Source organism: Microtus oregoni, unplaced genomic scaffold (assembly GCF_018167655.1).
Source record: "Microtus oregoni isolate MIOR12 unplaced genomic scaffold, Mior012 000031F_ref0000149, whole genome shotgun sequence".
NCBI lineage: Eukaryota > Metazoa > Chordata > Mammalia > Rodentia > Cricetidae > Microtus > Microtus oregoni.
Window position 1 is genome coordinate 20,581,097 of NW_024543090.1, and position 16,963 is coordinate 20,598,059.

At 49.4% G+C, this 16,963-nt stretch overlaps 1 protein-coding gene and 1 non-coding gene across 2 annotated transcripts; one reads left to right on the forward strand and one right to left on the reverse strand.

Annotated features, from left to right (window-relative positions):
• Window positions 1-10,015: 10,015 nt before the first annotated feature.
• Window positions 10,016-10,123, forward strand: LOC121465901. The gene has a single exon (XR_005976694.1). It is a non-coding gene; the product is annotated as a U6 spliceosomal RNA (small nuclear RNA).
• Window positions 10,124-13,751: 3,628 nt separating this feature from the next.
• Rhov (ras homolog family member V) lies at window positions 13,752-15,767 on the reverse strand. The gene is made up of 3 exons (XM_041679060.1): window positions 15,455-15,767; window positions 15,204-15,262; window positions 13,752-15,006 (listed from the first exon to the last, which is right to left on the reverse strand). Exons 1-3 carry the CDS (start codon window positions 15,660-15,662, stop codon window positions 14,563-14,565), a joined length of 711 nt encoding a protein of 236 aa, XP_041534994.1. The 5' UTR covers window positions 15,663-15,767; the 3' UTR covers window positions 13,752-14,562.
• Window positions 15,768-16,963: the final 1,196 nt, after the last annotated feature.

Sequence of the window (16,963 nt, forward strand, 5' to 3'; positions counted from 1 at the left end):
TTAAGTAGAAGAGAAAAGATCCTAAAGAGATGTTTGGGTTTAGCTTGGTTTGGTTTTAATTCTCATTGTGCTTGTGCACAAACGTGTGTCTGTAGAGGGCCAGAGAACAGCCTTGGATTTCACTCTTCAGGCGCTGTGCACTCATTTGAAACTGACTCTCTCTCTGGTCAGGAGCTCACCAATGAGGCGATGCTGGCAGGTCAGTGAGCCCTAGGATTCCACTTGTCTCCCCAGTGCTAGGCATATAAGCTATGCACCTCTATGCCTGTTGTTCTTACACGGGTCCTGGGGGTCAAGTTCAGTTCCTTCAGCCTGTATGGCAAGCACTTTATAGACTGAGCTATTTCTCTGGCCCTGTTTTGGCTTTTCTTAAGGCAGCGTTCTCATTCTGAAGCACCATCTGCGGCAGGATGTGGTGGCGCACACCTTTGAATTCAGTGCTAGGGAGGCAGAGACAGGTTGATCTCTGTGAGTTTGAGACCAGCCTGCTTTACAGAGTGAGTTCCAGGACAGCCTGGGCTATGTAACAGAGAAAGCCTGACCATTAAAAAAAAAGAATTAATAAAATAAAATTTAAAAAGGAAGGAAGAAGAAACAGTTTGGGCTACAGAGGGAGTCCAAATCTGCCTGAATAGCTAGGTGAGACCCCATCTCAAAGCAAAAGGTAAAAAGGGACTGAGAACAGATGTAGGCCGGTGGGAAGCACTTGCCTAGCGGGTTAAAGACCCTAGAGTCAGTCCCCAGCTCCCCCATAAATAAATAATAAATATTAAATAATGTGCTGTTTTGTTTTTGTTAGCTATCACAAATCAGAGTCCCCCAGAAACAGGGAACCTCGTTTGAGGTTGTCTCCTGTCTCCATCAGCATGGTCCCTAGACATGTCTGTGGGGGCATTTTCTTGTTTAATGATTGATGGGGGAGGAAGGCTTAACCCACTGTGGGCAGTGCCATCCCTGGGCAGGTGCCTGGGGCATGTAGGGAAAGTAGTGGAGCGAGCCAGCCAGTGACTTCCTCCATGGTTCCTGCCTCTGTTCCTGCTTGCGTTCCTGCCCTCAGTGACGGACTGTGACTGGGTGTATAAGTTGGTCCTGTGTTAGATCACAGCAACAGAGAGCAAAATAGGACAAATGGCAACTGTCATGTGTTACAACACAGATGAACTTTGAGATTAGGTTAAGTGGGGGAAAAAACAGTATTTTTTTATAGGCATATTGTGTGACTCCAATCGTATGTGGCATCTTAGAGTATTTGAAATCACAGAGCTGCAGAGCACAGGTGTGGTTGTCGGGAAGGTGGGGAGAGATTTGATGGGTATACTATTTCAGTTTTGTAAGGTGGAAAGAATTCTAGGAATGGACAATATAATTGCAGAACGGTATGATTCCACTTAATACCCCTGAACTAGACCCCTAGGGAAAATTAAAGCCAGGCAGGAAGGTGCATCCCTAAATCCCAGCACTCGGGAGGTAAAAGCAGAAAGACTGTGAATTTGAGGGCGTCCTGGGCTGCACATAAGACCCTGCCTCAAAGAACAAAGTTTTATGCCCTTTGAATTTTATCATAATAAAAATAATTGGAAAGGTGAGCAGGTGCATTTGAATGTGTGTGTGTGTATGTCTGTATGTGTGTGTATGCATGTGTGTGTTTGTGTATGTGTGTGTGTGTTGGTCTGCGGAGTTCCAACCATAACAAAAATCACAGGAGTTTGTGGACGGGGACCCCACTACTAAGCTCTTGAGAATTGAGCAGGGAAAGGAGCAGGCCAGACTTTAAGAAGTGGATAGAGGCCACGTCTCAGGAGGACACACAAGGAGAGGGAAGAGGCAAAACCAAGTCAGTCAGTCAAGATAACCTATGTGAAGGGCAATGCTGTGAAGGCTAGCTGAAGTAGCACGTTGGCAGCCTGCTAGTGCTGTCCCCAAACAGTTAAGTTTGTTAAATACTTGTCAATGTTACAGACTCAGGAAATTTCATTAAACACTTAAACACATTCATTCTAGGTTCTTGGGGGGATCTAGTAACCGGAGCCTAAGCTTTCAGCTTAACCTTCATAACTTCCTCTTCTCACCCACCCTGCCTCCTCCACACTGAGGACTGAGCTCCAGAAGTCGCTGGTCCTAGAAGTCTGAATAAATAATGACAGCCGGTATTGCTGTCTGGTGTGGCAGTGCCTGCTACGTCTGCACGTCAGCACCCCAGAGGTGGAGGCAGAGGAACCGGGAGTTCAAGGTCAGCTTCAGCTACACTTCAAGTTTGAGGTCAACATGGGTTAGGTGAGATCCTATCTGAAAACAAAACAAAATAAATCAATTAAAATTTAAAATCTTGTCATTCCCGCCTCCCCCAAGCCAGTCATACCACTAGAGCAAACAGCCCTGAATGAGGACTGGTTTTGTCTTGTTGTACAAGACCACTCCTGTCCCCAACCAAGCACCGACTTCCCTGAGGAGGGGCTGTCAGTAACCACCAGGAAGTCTTGACCCCAGAAGGAGTGATTTGAGCCAGGGAGTAGGGGATGGGGGTGGAAGGCAGTGAGGGGGGTGTCTAATCCTCCACAAGTTCTGAGAGCTGCAGCCTCCCAACCTGCAGCAGCCCTGGGGGGTTGTATCGGTGGAGGCCACCAAGAGAAAGACCAGGAAAGAAAGTAGCTCCTTGTTTTAAAAGACAAACAGAAAACCTGAAAACCAGGCACTGGAATGTCCACAAAGTACCTCTCCCCGATACGATGATAGAAAGTGTCTGTTCCACTTGCTTCTCTGACACCCTCATTTTACTGGTTTTCTTCCTTTTCTTTCATGTGTGTGTGTGCTGTGCCTGCATATATGTCTTTGCACCATGTTCATGCCCGGTGATCTCTAAGGCCAGAAGAGTGCATTGAATTCCCTGGGACTGGAGTTACAGGCAGTTGTGAGCTACCAAGTGGGTGCAGGAATCAAATCCAGGTCCTCTAGAAGAGAATCCAGTGCTTTTACCTATTGAGCCATCTCTTCAGTCTCTGTCGTTTGAGACAGGGTCTGAGCCTTGGGTGTGTGTAGGTAGGTAGCCCAGGATGGCCTGGAGCTAGCTACATAGATCAGGCCATCCTCAAATGGAGACACCTGCGTGCCTCTGACTTCTGTGAGTTCTGGGGTTAAAGGCATTTACCACCACACCCAGCTGTAAATTCCCCGGGTGTTAAATTTCTGCACTCAAGCAATCTTCCTGCCTCAGCAGCCTTCTGAGTTACTGGTCCTGTAACATAGGTACACACCGCTATACCTGGATTCAGCTGGCATTTTCAAAATCATCTACAGCCGGGCGATGGTGGCACATGCCTTTAATCCCAGCACTCGGGAGGCAGAGGCAGGCAGATCTCTGTGAGTTCGAGACCAGCCTGGTCTACAGAGCTAGTTCCAGGTCAGGCTCCAAAGCCACAGAGAAACCCTGTCTCGAAAAACCAAAAAAAAAAAAAAAAAAAAAACAAAAAAAAAATCATCTACAATAAATAGATATTACTTTTGTGTCATGGGAGGAGTGAGATAGGGTCTCACGTAGCTCAGGCTGGCCTAAATCTTACCGTGTAGCTGAGTCTGGCCTTGAACTCCAGATCCTCCTGCCCCTGTCTTCCAAGAGCTTGGATTATAGGAATATACCACTACACCTGGCTAAAATCAATTACTTTTGTAATAAGCAAAAGTTTCCAGATAAATAAGAAACAAATCAACAAATCAGGATAGAGAGAATGTAGAGACTGGAGAGAACCTGGAGCTGGGTCTAACATCAGGGAGGCTGAGGCAGTGGAGTAGCGAACTCAAGGCCAGCCTGAGCTACAGAAGGAAAGGCTGAATTGCTGGAGGCCTCAGGAAGGGAACCACTCCAAGACTTGATTCTGGGCTGCACAGAATAAGCCCCGAGTCTTCAGATGGTTGGCCGTGTGGCAGTGCCACCAACAGAAATGGATGAGTGGGGTTGTGGTTTCAGCAAAGCCAGACTGAACTCTCGGGCAGACCGTCAGCAAATGGAGATGTGTTTCTTTGATTTTACCATCAGCTACTTCCTTCCACCCAGCCTTCCAGGGGAATGATTCGAGGAAGCTCAATAGGGTTTGTAAATTATGAGGTAGCTTGGGTATGGAGTAAAAACAAGACAAAATGAACAAACAAAAAACCAGAAGGGGGCTGGAGAAATGGCTCAGTGGTTAAGAGCACTGCCTGCTCTTCCAAAGGTCCTGAGTTCAATTCCCAGCAACCACATGGTGGCTCACAGCCATCTGTAATGAGATCTGGTGCCCTCTTCTGGCCTGCAGGAATGCATACAGACAGAACACTGTATACTTAATAAATAAATAAATCTTTAAAAAAAAAAAAACCAGAAGGTACATAAAACAGGGTTAGGAGAGGGGCAAAAACACCAGAGTTTTTGTGTCTGTGGGCCACACAGAGAAGCTAAGTAACTCTGCTATGCTACCACCGAGGCCCACTCTGGACTTGGCAGAGGCAGTGGAAGCCTTTAGGGGGTGGTCAGGGTGAAACCCAGGAGTAGGAGAGGCAACTGAGAAAAATCAGATAGCTGGGTAGAAGGGAGGAGGGAGAGGATGGAGAAGGACAAGGTGGTCAGAGGGCACCAGGAAGCATGATTGGCAGGAGCCATAACCAAAGACTAAGGAATCAGAGACTTCAAACCCTACCAGCTGGGAACAAGGAGGTCACTGTCTGTCACAGATGGTTGGAAGAGGGACGGGGAGGAGTCGTGGCTGGGGACTCCCAAGAGGGTGAGAGAAGTCCTTACCATGGCTACAGGAGGCGAAGGAAAGGCCTGGGATGGATGTCAGGATGAGCAAGCATCAGGTTGAGGGCAGCAGGGTAGAGGTGCAGTCAGAGCCTGCAGGCAGAAGGAAGAGGCGAAGGAGGCGGCCTGGTTAGTCCAGACTCACTTGGGTTGTGTTCCCTGAGACCTCTCTCTGACCCATGTGACTTCTTCCACACGGACCCCATCGCAAATAATTTATGATTTTGGGGTTGATCACATGAACCATGTGGTCTGCGTGTGACCCCAACAGTGAAAGAAATACAGGAGAAAAGAAGGTAAGTTTAGATGACAAAAATATTCCTGCCCACATCAGGGACATTAGCAAACAATTACAGGTCCCAGGATCCTCTCCTGTCTCAGTCCAGAACCACGAGGCTGTCATCACTGAGGAGCTAAAGCCCAGAGAAGGACAATGGCAGGCTGAGGATCACACAGCCAGTGTTTGGGAAACAGGCTGGAAAGTCAGTGTTCCAACCGAAGCCCCAAAGTCGGCTCTGTGGCGGTTTCATCTTTAGACAACGGGGTTCAGCTTTGGTTTCTGTCCTTTCTCTGGAAGTGAGACAAAGAAATCAAGAGCCAAGAAGCTGTCAGGGCTGGTCCCAGGCCCCAGGAGGCTGGGAACCAAAACTCCACACCCATGTAAACACAGAGCCGCTCTGATACCTCTTACCTGGCACTGACTAGCTTCCTCCAAATCAGTTCTCGGCTATTATCTTGCTTATCCCCACTGGTCCCCTGGGAGCCAGGGAGGGGCAGAGAGTGTTAGCCCCACTTCATAACTGCTAGAAACTCAGACAACAGCGAAGGCAGTAATTTGCCCAAAGTCACCCAGCAAGTAAGGATGGGGCTGGAACTAGAGATCAGATCTCCTTGGCTGTGTGTGTGTGTGTGTGTGTGTGTGTGTGCGCACGCTCATGTGTGCATGTGCACGCCCATGTGTGTGTGTGTGTGTGTGCATGTGTGCACACGCATGCATGTGTGTGTGCATGTGCGTGTGTGTGTGTTATTGGTGAGGGTAAGGATCAGCAAAGAATGTAGCCTGTTGATGGAAAAGGGGTGGGTGGCTTGTGCACTTGGTTTCCAGAATGAGGGACCTCCTGTTGTACAAGGACAGCAGAGTCACCACTGCTGGAGGGACAGCTGCTACTGGGAACACCATGTTAGCTGATTCAGGCTGAAGAGGAAGGCAGGCAGGAAGAAGGCAGGCAGGAAGAGTAGGGTCTAATCACAGGGAGCACAGCCTGAAGGAGAAAGCAATAACGGGCAGGTGTCCCTGGGTGGGGTCCAGTTCCAACAGGCCCCCGGGAATTCCTAAACCCACACAGGACCCACCTTCCTGATGCCCCTCAGTGCTGGGGTCCGGATGGAGGACAGGAATCTAGACGCCTGGGGAGATAGGCATACTGTTGCAGGTGAGGAAGGGTCAGAGAGGCATGGAGATGGTGATGATGGAATCCATCTTCGGGGGAGGGGGGGTGACAGGTAGGCTATTGTGCACTCAGACTGTTATCCAAGGCCCTGTAGTCTGAAAATAAGTCCCACGGTCACCCTAATTGTTGGCCCATCCTTCAGCCTCAGTTTGAAAAGTCAGCCCTAGAAGTGTTCCAGCAGCAGAGCCGAGAGCTCAGTGATACCATCTGCGTCCTCACCCTCTCCCCAGCTATGTCTCCTCTCCCTCTACTCCCCAGTTCAGGACTCCCAGACTCTTAGCTGGAACCCTGGCCTGTTCAGCTTTGCTCTCAAGAAACCCGTTTCCGCCGGGCGGTGATGGCGCACACCTTTAATCCCAGCACTCGGGAGGCAGAGACAAGCGGATCTCCATGATCCATGAGTTCGAGGCCAGCCTGGTCTACAAGAGCTAGTTCCAGGACAGGCTCCAAAGCTACAGAGAAACCCTGTCTCGAAAAAACCAAAAAGAAAAAAAGTCACAGAGAAACTCTGTCTCGAAAAACCAAAAAAAAAAAAAAAAAAAGAAGAAACCCATTTCTTTTTTTTTCCTATCTCCCCGCGCCCCCGCTCCACTTCTTTTTTTTTTTTTTTTTTTTTTTTTATTTTTCGAGACAGGGTTTCTCCGTAGCTTTTGGATCCTGTCCTGGAACTAGCTCTTGTAGACCAGGCTGGTCTCGAACTCACAGAGATCCGCCTGCCTCTGCCTCCCGAGTGCTGGGATTAAAGGCGTGCGCCACCACCGCCCGGCTCCACTTCTTTTTGAGACAGGGTCTCTCTATGCAGGTTGTCCCGGAACTATTTATAAAGACCAAATTGGCCTCAGACTCATAGAGATTCTCCGATCTCTTCCTCCCAGGTGCTGGGATTAAATTTGTGTTTCACTCTGCCCAGTTTGAGACCCATTTCCTAGAGCAGACCCTTCAATCCCCCATGCAGAACTCCAAGAGGAGGTTTGGATTCAAGTTCAGGAGACCCAGAGCAGGCACCTGACAGACATAAGGTTGCCTAAGTATTGCTGCATACGGGGACAGAAAGCAACAGTGCTTAGACTCAGGAAGTCACTCCCCAAGGTTCACACTGACTCATGAGGCCCCTCTACTGTAGCCTGCTCACCTCACCAGGGATCTGGCCCAAGCCCAAGGAGGGCACTGCTGGCACAGCCCTGCTAAGAGCTGGGTTTCCTGGCAGCCAGGCACAGTGGGCAGGTCTGACCTGTGCAATACGATCTGTGGTTACAGCCTGGGGCCAGGGCTGGTTGCAAAAGGGGCTGGTGCTCCTGACGCGGTCTGCTCTCGGTCTCACGGTCTCACTCCTAAGCTGGTTCCCAGGAGAATGGAGAGAGCAGGGAGGGTGCGTCACCTCTGCTCTGGGCACCATTCTGCTCTTAGGCAGTAGTAAGGGCATAGCTCCTTTGGGTGGACATGGACTCTCATGCGCACCAGTCCAGGCTGAGCAAGCACACCCAGCACAAAGAGGCTCACGGAAGTCAACACAGATAGAACTGGGCTCAGGCACAGAGACGCGGGCCCCCGAAAAGCAGACAACACAGATGCTTAGACTTGAGCACAGAGAGCCTCGTGCTCAGATGCAGTTCTACACAGCACACACTCCTGAGAACATACATGACGTAAACACAGACATGTACACTTTAGGCAAAGATGGCCACCAGGGTTGGAGAGATGGCTCGGCTGATTTTCATAGGGTCCCAGCACCAAGCACACGGCAGCTCAGACATGTCACTAACTCCAGTTCTAGGGGATCTGACATATCCTTCAGGTCTTGGAGGGCACCAGGCACATCAGATAGGCATGCAGATGAAATATTCATACTTAAAAAATAATCTAAATAATTGAAAAAGATGGCCATCCACATTTACACAGATATTCGTGTATGGAATTACTCAGACTTTCGCACTGAAAAAAGAATGTCCAAATACGCAGCAAAAGCGGCCAGGCAGAGTAAGGCGCACCTGTGAAACTGGATGCCCACCTGTTGCCCTTCAGTATTTACTGAATACTGATGACCCATACTCAGCCTCCCTCCCCCACACATATAAACTCAGGCTTCCGCAGGATTCACTTCAGATGTACAGGGGCCCAGTCACCAAGCCAAAGATGGAGGACATGTTTTTCTTACATCAATGACCCTCTCAATCTAAAAAGGAGAACACAAAACAAACAAAGAAAAATCCCAGCATAGCTTACACTAGGAGAGGACGACAACCTGAATGTCCCTAGTTGGGGAACAAGCCGAGGGTGCTGAAGTCAGGGTCGTGTGGAGGTCAGAAGACTACTAGCTGGCTCCCGTTGGAGCTCTCCTCCGATGCGGGTCCTAGAGACTGAACAAGAACCTGTCCTAAGAATAGAAACGTGAGGAGTAAGGGGAGTGGTGTGCGGGAAGGTAGGTGGGAAAAGAGAGCTCCGTGGTCGATCCCTGTGCAGCACACAAGGTCCAGGTTCAGTCCAAGTACAGCCAAGAAGGAAAGGGATGGTGGAAGTTATCTTCTGGAGGCAGAAGCAAGAGGCTCTCGTGTTCCAGGCCGACCTGGCCTATATAATGAAAATAAATAGGTAAATAATAAGTAAAGAAGTAAGTAAGTAAATAGATGGTCGGTAGGCAGAGTGCTTTCTTGGCACACACTGGAATTCACAATCCTTGCCCAGCCATCATCAGAGAAGTTTCTTCTTGCGGTAGTCAGTAACTAACACAGTGACCCTTACAGGCCCATGTACATGAATGAGGAACCTAAAACCAAACCCTTCATTAGACCCTTCCCCTCAGGGCTCAGAGGGCTCTGAGGAAGAGGAGGAGGAAAGATCGTGAGAGCCAGTGGGGATGGAGGACACCAAGGAAGCGGTGTCTTCGAGTTGCAATAGAACTGACACATGAGACCCCACCGAGAGACTCACGGTGCCTGCACAGAGCCAAGCCAGATGGGTTCCTGTACTGAGAGAAAGAACTGGACAAGCGTTCCCATCCCTAACCAAAAAGCTATCTCCAGTTGACAACTGCTTACAAAGGAAAATGGGTTTCTGAAGGGAGTCTCACTGTGTATACTAACCGCACCCGAGGGCAGGCCCCAGCCCAGCGGTAGATGGCCAACACAAACAAACTCAATGGCATTTTTGTAGACTTTTTGTCTCACATTGCACTGTTTGGGCATTTTCTGTCTTATTGGCCTTTTGCTTATAAATTATGGTTACTGGTTTTGTGCTTTTATGGGTTTTGTTTTTGTGAGTATGTGTGTATCGTGTGTTTTTCTTTTGTTGTTGTTGTTTGTTTGCCTGTTTGTTTTCTAAAGAAAGAAAGGGAATGGAGTTGGGTGAGTGGGGAAGATCTGGGAGGAGTTGGGGGAGGGGAAACCATGATCAGAATATATTGAATGAAAAAAATTTTAATTAAAAAAAAAAAGATGGGCCGGGCGGTGGTGGCGCACGCCTTTAATCCCAGCACTCGGGAGGCAGAGGCAGGCGGATCTCTGTGAGTTCGAGGCCAGCCTGGTCTACAAGAGCTAGTTCCAGGACAGGAACCAAAAGCTACGGAGAAACCCTGTCTCGAAAAATCAAAAAAAAAAAAAAAAAAAAAAGATGGTGTTCTTTTTTTTTTTCTTTTTCTTTTTTTGGTTTTTCGAGACAGGGTTTCGCTGTAGTTTTAGAGCCTGACCTGGAACTAGCTCTTGTAGACCAGGCTGGCCTCGAACTCACAGAGATCCGCCTGCCTCTGCCTCCCAAGTGCTGAGATTAAAGGCGGGCTATACCACCACCCGACTTAAAGATGGTATTTTTTTCAGCAGTGCATATACTAACATTGGAACGACACAATACAGAGATTAGCTTGGTTCCTGTGAAGGATGACATGCTAATCTGTGAAACAATCCTTGTTTTTCTCTTTCTTTTTTTAAAAAAGGCTAGGGCTGCTACACAGAGAAACTCTATCTAGAAAAACCAATCCCCCACCCCCCAAAAAAGAACTGGGTGGTGGCACATGCTTTTAACCCCAGAATTTAGGAGGCAGAGGCAGCTGAACCTCTGTGAATTCCAGGCCAGTCTGGTCTACAAAATGAGTTTCAGGACACAGAGAAACCCTGTTTCAAAAATTAAAACAAAAAACCAAAACAAACAACAACAACAATAAAATAGGGGCTGGCTCTCTTGTAGCACAGAAATGGTTCAGTTGTAACTACAGCTCCAGAGGGATCAAATGCCTCTGGCTTCCAAGGGCACCTGTACTCATGTGCACATACAACACACACACACACACACACACACACACACACACACACGCACCATGACTGGCTCCATACATTTTCTCCAGTAGTGTATCCACTGCTCTGTGTATGTAGTACATGCTCCTGAAGACAACCCTAATGAATTCCTTGGGTCTCTCTCACACACACACACACACACACACACACACACACACGCATGTGCGCGCGTGCACTCACACACGAAAATAGAAGAGGGGCCCAATAGGGGTAGGAGGGGGACAAGAAAGGACAATGTATTTGTGTGTGTGTATTTGTGTGTGTGTTAAATACAGTAAAAATCTATGTGTACGTCATGCAAATGTCATAATGAGCCAGGCAGTGGTAGCACACGCCTTTAATCCTAACACTTGGGTGGCAGAGGCAGGCGAATCTTGAATTCTAGACCAGTCTGGTCTACAGAGTGAGTTTCAGGACAGCCAAGGTTACAGAGAGAGACCCTGTCTTGAAAGACAAACAAACCAACAAAATATAAAAGAAACAAACAAAAGTCATAATGAAACCAATTATTGTGTATGGTTAATACATACTGACAAAACATTAAAAGTTAAAATAAGCAAATATAATAAAAAATAGAAAAATCTCTGAGACTCTGTCTTAAAACATTTACATTGACGTGGACATTCTGTTTACATACATTTACACACATATATGTACATACATTTGTATGTAGCACATGATTTTATCCAAGTAAAAATAACTATTCCTGTAAGTGTAGATTTCTCTAGAATGAGTGCTTGCCTAGGTTAAGCAAAGCCCTGATTTTTATCCTCAGGACTGAAAACAACAAGAACAGCAACAACAAACTGTCCCAGGAAGTAGAGAAAGGCCATACTACATAGAGAGACAGAATAAGAGGGCACTAGAGGGATTTGGCGCTGGAAATCCTTCTGCACAATCCTGGTCCCAATCCCGAGTTTCTGGGTCTCAGTGACACACACTTGGAGCTGAACGTAATCCTGATGATCTAAACAGTTAAGGGACAATGGTACATGCTGCCCAAGCCCACAGAGTCTAAGTGGGGGTCTCCTTGGAGAGTGTGGGAGTCTCTTCGGTGTGTCTTCCATGTGTGAGCCGCAGTGAAGACACTATGACATCCCCACACTTTCTGGAGGAGGAAGGCACTGGAAGATGGCCAGAGGAGAAACAGTATGTTTTCTAAACTAGACCTTGTAAATTGCAAGTCAAACCTTGTAGTCAAAAGCAGGAGATAATAGGGATCCCTGAGACAAACGCTGTTAGGTTTGGGGAGGCCTTAGGGACCCAAGTAAAGAGCTAGGGGTTCACTGAGAGCAGTAAGAGGTGATTTCAGTGTTGAGCCAGGGAGGTGCCAGTGGGAGGCAGCAGGCATGCGGAGTGAGTCAACGGAGATCCTGACCAGGTTCAGTGGCTGTCATGAGAGGAAGCATGAGGAGGGAGGCTGTAGCTTCAGTGACTCAGAGATGCTGGTACCATGAGAAAAACCAGAAATTGTGTGTGCGGCGGTGGCGCCAAGGTCACTCAATCAGTCTTCTTTGCCCCACAGTCCCAAGGCCCCTTGGAATGGTTTGAGAACTATCAAGAGTCCTGAGTATTTCATTTTGCAAGTGTGGAAACTGAGGTACAAAAAGGATAAATGAGCTGGGTGATAGGGCATGCTCTTACTCCCAGCACTTGGGAAACGGAGGCGGTGGGGGCTGGGGGATCTCGGTGAAGTGAGGTCCTGTCTGAGAGAAGAGAAAGAAAGGAAGGAAGGAAGGAAGGAAGGAAAAAAGGAAGGAAGAAGGGAGGGAGGGAAGGAGAGAGAGAGAGAAAGGAGAAGAAGAAAAAAAGAAATTATTTGCCTGTGGTGATGAGTGTCAGGACTTAAACGTTTGAACTGGAATCTGGGTCTCTCTCTCTGTCCTAGAAAGGAGTGTGCCAGGTTAGGTTAGGGAAACAGCTGACCATGGACGTATCTATCATAACGTAGCTCATCACCTGCACCTAAGGAGATAAGAAAACAAAAGAAGGTGGTTGGTGCTCTAGGAGATAGGAAGCAATCTTGGCTAAAACTAAACTTGGGATTATCTAGGCCTCACTTGGCTAGTATTTCTGTCCTTCAGTGTTTCTCTCTCTCTCTCTCTCTCTCTCTCTCTCTCTCTCTCACACACACACACACACACACACACACACACACACACACACACATATCTGTAGCTTCCTGGAAAGGAACCTGAACCCCCATAGATTCGGATAGGTATGGGTGCTCACCTGGCCCAGCAGGTAGGCCTAGCAGGTGAGCCCCCATGGATTCGGATGGGTATGTGTGCTCACCTGGTCCATCCAGCAGGTGCCTAGCAGGTGAGCCCCCATAGATTCGGATAGGTATGGGTGCTCACCTGGCCCAGCAGGTGTCTAACAGGTGTCACAGGTGTACCTCAGAAAGACTTCTAAAAGAATGCCACCCATACACCCAACTCTATGCTGCTCCCCTAACCCCTTAGTGATACTATCTCACTTGACATACTACCTTTTTGTCTACAGACCATGGTGTCCTTAAGGCAGAATAAGCTTTGCTTTCCTCAAAAATGCTCTTTAAAGTTCCTCCCAGTTCCAATCCTTGGATTCCTATTCCCCTCCAAGCCTCTGCCGGCGAACCCTCATGGGCACAGGATTCCTGGACCAAACCTCTAGTCACATTGTCCACAGCCAGCAACCCTGACCTGCAATAATCCCTTATGTGTCAAGGCTGAAGACTGGTCCAACCAACCCAAGGCTACAAGCTTTGGCCAGTGGTGGAGGTTTAAAGCTGTATAGGTTGTCCTTGGTATTTAAGCTGGGATAACATTCCCCAGCCAGACCCCGAGTCCTGAAATCTGCTCAGAGGATGGGAGGATGGGCCTGAGATTGTCCTGGAGCCCCAGTGCTGAGCATCACACTCCAGAAAGGAGGGGGAGCGGGGAGGGCCCCACCTACCTGGTGAGGTCATGGGAAAGCAGCTCTGGCGCTGACACCTGGGGAAACCCGTTTCCAGGCTGCTTCCCACGCTAGCTCTCCTGGGAACCAACTAAGCCAAGCCCCAAGCAGGGAGCCCCACACCTGTTCCCCCTAGTCCAGTTCCCATCACATTGTCCCATCTGATCCAGCCCCCACCCTTCAACCCAGCCTCAGTTCCCAACCCATCTGCCAGGCTGCTGGGCCTTGAGAAAGGTTACGAAGGGGCATTGGGCATGATCCAGGAAACCACGGAGACAGCAGCTTCAGAAATAGAAGGTTTTATTCGCAGATTGCATTGCTCACCTTCTAAGCTATGACCTTGGGGAAAGGGACAACCCCTGACCCTTCCTCCTTCAGGCTCTCATTTGCAGCTCCTCCCCCTCCCTTCGCTGGGCCTGGACTCTCACTTCCTGCCCCTTTGCTGGCCCAGCCAGTTTGGGCAGTGCCCAGGGAGTCCAGAGACCCAGTTCTTCCCCGGGAACAGCCCAGCCTCCCTGGCCTTGGGGCCTGAGGGCAGCCCAGGTGTCAGCCCTCTCCACAGCTGTCCGCCCTGCTCTTTTTTTAGGCCCAGTCCTCTAGTCCGTCTCCAGTCCTCCACTTCAAGGCTCACGTTCTGTTTCCCGTCTCAATCTCTCACTGGCGTGAGACTCAAACTCTCACTTCCTACTCCATCTCAAACCTCTCCAAATCAAGACCGACCATCTTCCAACCCTCCAAGATGCCTCACTTTGTCACACCTGTGCTAGGAGAGGGTGAGGGCATCCACAATGGGCCTGCATTCAGCGGCCCCACGGTAAAAAAAAAAAAAAATGGGAATTACATCCCAAGCTGCTCAGAAACCGGCACTGATGCGATTATCCCATGAATATCAAAGTGCTGGGATTTTCCTGCGAGTCTTGACCAATGCAATCCAAATCAGAGTCAGCCCCTTGCACAGGACAGAGCTCACCCCGTCTTATCAGAGTGTGCAGCTAGAGGCCCACATTCCCAGCGTTCAATAGAGAACTGAGTCCCGGGAGCTGGCCAGGCCCTGCTAGTACCCGATGTCCCAGGGTCCGGAAGTCTCCAGCCACCTGCCTACCACTTGCACTACCGTGACTGCTCAAACAAAGCAGAAGAACTTCTTCCAGCGGCAGCGAGAGAGCGTGCGCACGCCTTTTGCGTTCAGTTTCTTCTCTAGGCGGGCTTTGTGTTCAATGGCACTGAGAATGGCCGAGTCAAACACCTCCTTCAAGTTCTTCTGTGTCAAGGCTGAACACTCAAGGTAGCAGCAGGCCCGGATTTTCTCCGCCAGACCCTGGGCCTGGGGTTGGGGTATTGGGCCCTCCCGGCCTCCCTGGTCCAGTTGAATTAGTACATTGACATCGTCCCTCAGATCAGCCTGAGTGCCCACCAGCAACACAGGTGCTTGGGGGTTGTGAGTGCGGATCTCCGGCAGCCATTTTTCTGTGATGTTTTGGAAGGAGCTGGGCTGCACCACACTGAAGCAAGCCAGAAAGACATCAGTATCTGGGTAGCAGAGGGAGCGAAGCCGGTCAAAGTCCTCCTAGGGGGTAGCAAGGCCAGTTGTTAGCAAGATCATTCCCTTCACATTGGAACAGGAGTCTGCTTCTCACTTAGGGGGTGGAGACCTAAGACTCCTAAAGCCCAAAGCCTGTTCCATTCCTACTCCATGCAGGTATCCTCCCAGCCTCCAACCCTCTCTAACCCCTCACCCAACGAAGGCTACACCCAGCTTCTCACCTGCCCTGCGGTATCCCAGAGCTCGATTCGCACAGGGGCTCCATCTACCAGGACTTGCACTGCAGAGGTGGGGAGGGGAAAGCATGAGTTAGGCACAGCATCCTCGTCCTTCTAGGCAGGCCTCACCAGCGCCACCTCCGGGCCTGCTCTCGGGGGGGGGGGGGGGGGTCTTCGGTGCCCTCCCGCCAGCACGCCGGCCCTAAACCACAACCCCTCCCCAGCCTCAGGGGCCCCGGGGCAGTAGAACATACCGGAGAAGGTGTCCAGTGCCGTGGGCCGGTAGCGCGTGGGGTACCCATTGCAGGTATAGCTGACGATGAGACTGCTCTTGCCCACCGCGCCATCGCCCACTAGCACGCATTTGATGCCCAGCTCCGGAGGTGCGCTGCGCCGCCGCGGAGGAGGGGTCGAGGCTGGGAGAGGCGGTGGCTCGGCGTCGCTCAGCTCCCGTGGCGGCATGGCCCGCTCCCGGGGTAGCAAAGGGGCCAGCCCGGACCAGGCTCCGCGGCGCTCAGGGAAGCAGGTTCCGCAGGCGGTCGGCGACAGTCTGTCCAAGCTGGGCACGCCCGCTAGAGGCTAGCAGAGGGTATATATGTTGGGCCCCGCCCACCTCATCTGCATGTCCCAAGTGGCCCGGACCCCGCCCACCGACCTGGACCTCCCTCTGCAGAACACTCAGCGATAGCCAAGCTTCCAGAGAAGAAAGGGATATGAAAACCTGGCCATCGTGAAGGTACAAGGACAAAGACCCGGCATATGATATTTGGCAGATTCATGATTTATTGTTAATAGGAAGACACAAACTACAGAATCCATAATGTAGCATGTTCAAATTAAACACATCACATTAAATCTTTTTTAAGTAAAAAAAAAAAGCTTTTATACATACGTTGGTATGTGTATTAAGCATCAGTACAGTAATTTTACTAATAAAGTATTCTTTCAACCTACTGGGAGTGAGCCTGAGATTGTAGCCCAGAGTGCCTGCCTAGCATGGGTAAAGCCCTAGGTCTGATTCCCCAGTACCACCGGACTGGTGGTGCAGTCCTCTAATCCCAGCACCCTGGGGGCAGAGGAAGAAGGATCAGAACTTCAAGGCCATCTTCTGTTGCACAGAGACAGAGGGAGACCAGGCCAGGCTACAATGAGACCCTGTCTGAAATAAACAATCTGGTGTGGTTGGTTGCTGCCCCATGGCTTTATTCTCAGCAGCAGAGAGGCAGACACAGAAGCAGAAGGATCTCTGTGTGTTTGAGGCCAGCTTGGTATACATAGTTAAGTTCTAGACAGTCATGACTACATAGTGAAAGCCTGTCTCAAAACAAACTGACAAAAATATAATATGCATATATTATAGGGAATGGTGATGAAATCTGGGTAAAAAAGAGTGCTTGCCTAGCATAAATGTGGCCCTCTGTTTAATGTCTAGCACATTTAAAAAAAATACACAGGGCTAGAGAGATGGCTCAGTGGTCAATGAACTTCTTCTGCTTCTTTGTTTGTTTGTTCGTTTTTTTGTTTTGTTTTTTTTTTTTGTTTGTTTGTTTTTTAAGACAGGGTTTTTCTGTCACTTTGGAGCCTGTCCTGGAACCCACTCTGAAGACCAGGCTGGCCTCAAATTCACAGAAATCCACCTGCCTCTGCCTCCTGAGTGCTGGGATTAAAGGTGTGCGCCACCACTTCTACACACAACAGCCATTCAAAACAAAGTTGTAAAGCTTCACATTCGATTTTATATTTTCACTATCAAATATATTTTT

What these genes read in the sequence shown, in the direction of transcription:
- Rhov (XM_041679060.1), bottom strand. Translation starts at nt 15,662, where the DNA reads ATGCCGCCACGGGAGCTGAGCGACGCCGAGCCACCGCCTCTCCCAGCC. An exon ending in GGCACTGGACACCTTCTCCG is followed by an intron (nt 15,263 to 15,454) that starts GTATGTTCTACT and finishes CCACCTCTGCAG; the next exon opens with TGCAAGTCCTGGTAGATGGA. An exon ending in TCTGGGATACCGCAGGGCAG is followed by an intron (nt 15,007 to 15,203) that starts GTGAGAAGCTGG and finishes GCTACCCCCTAG; the next exon opens with GAGGACTTTGACCGGCTTCG.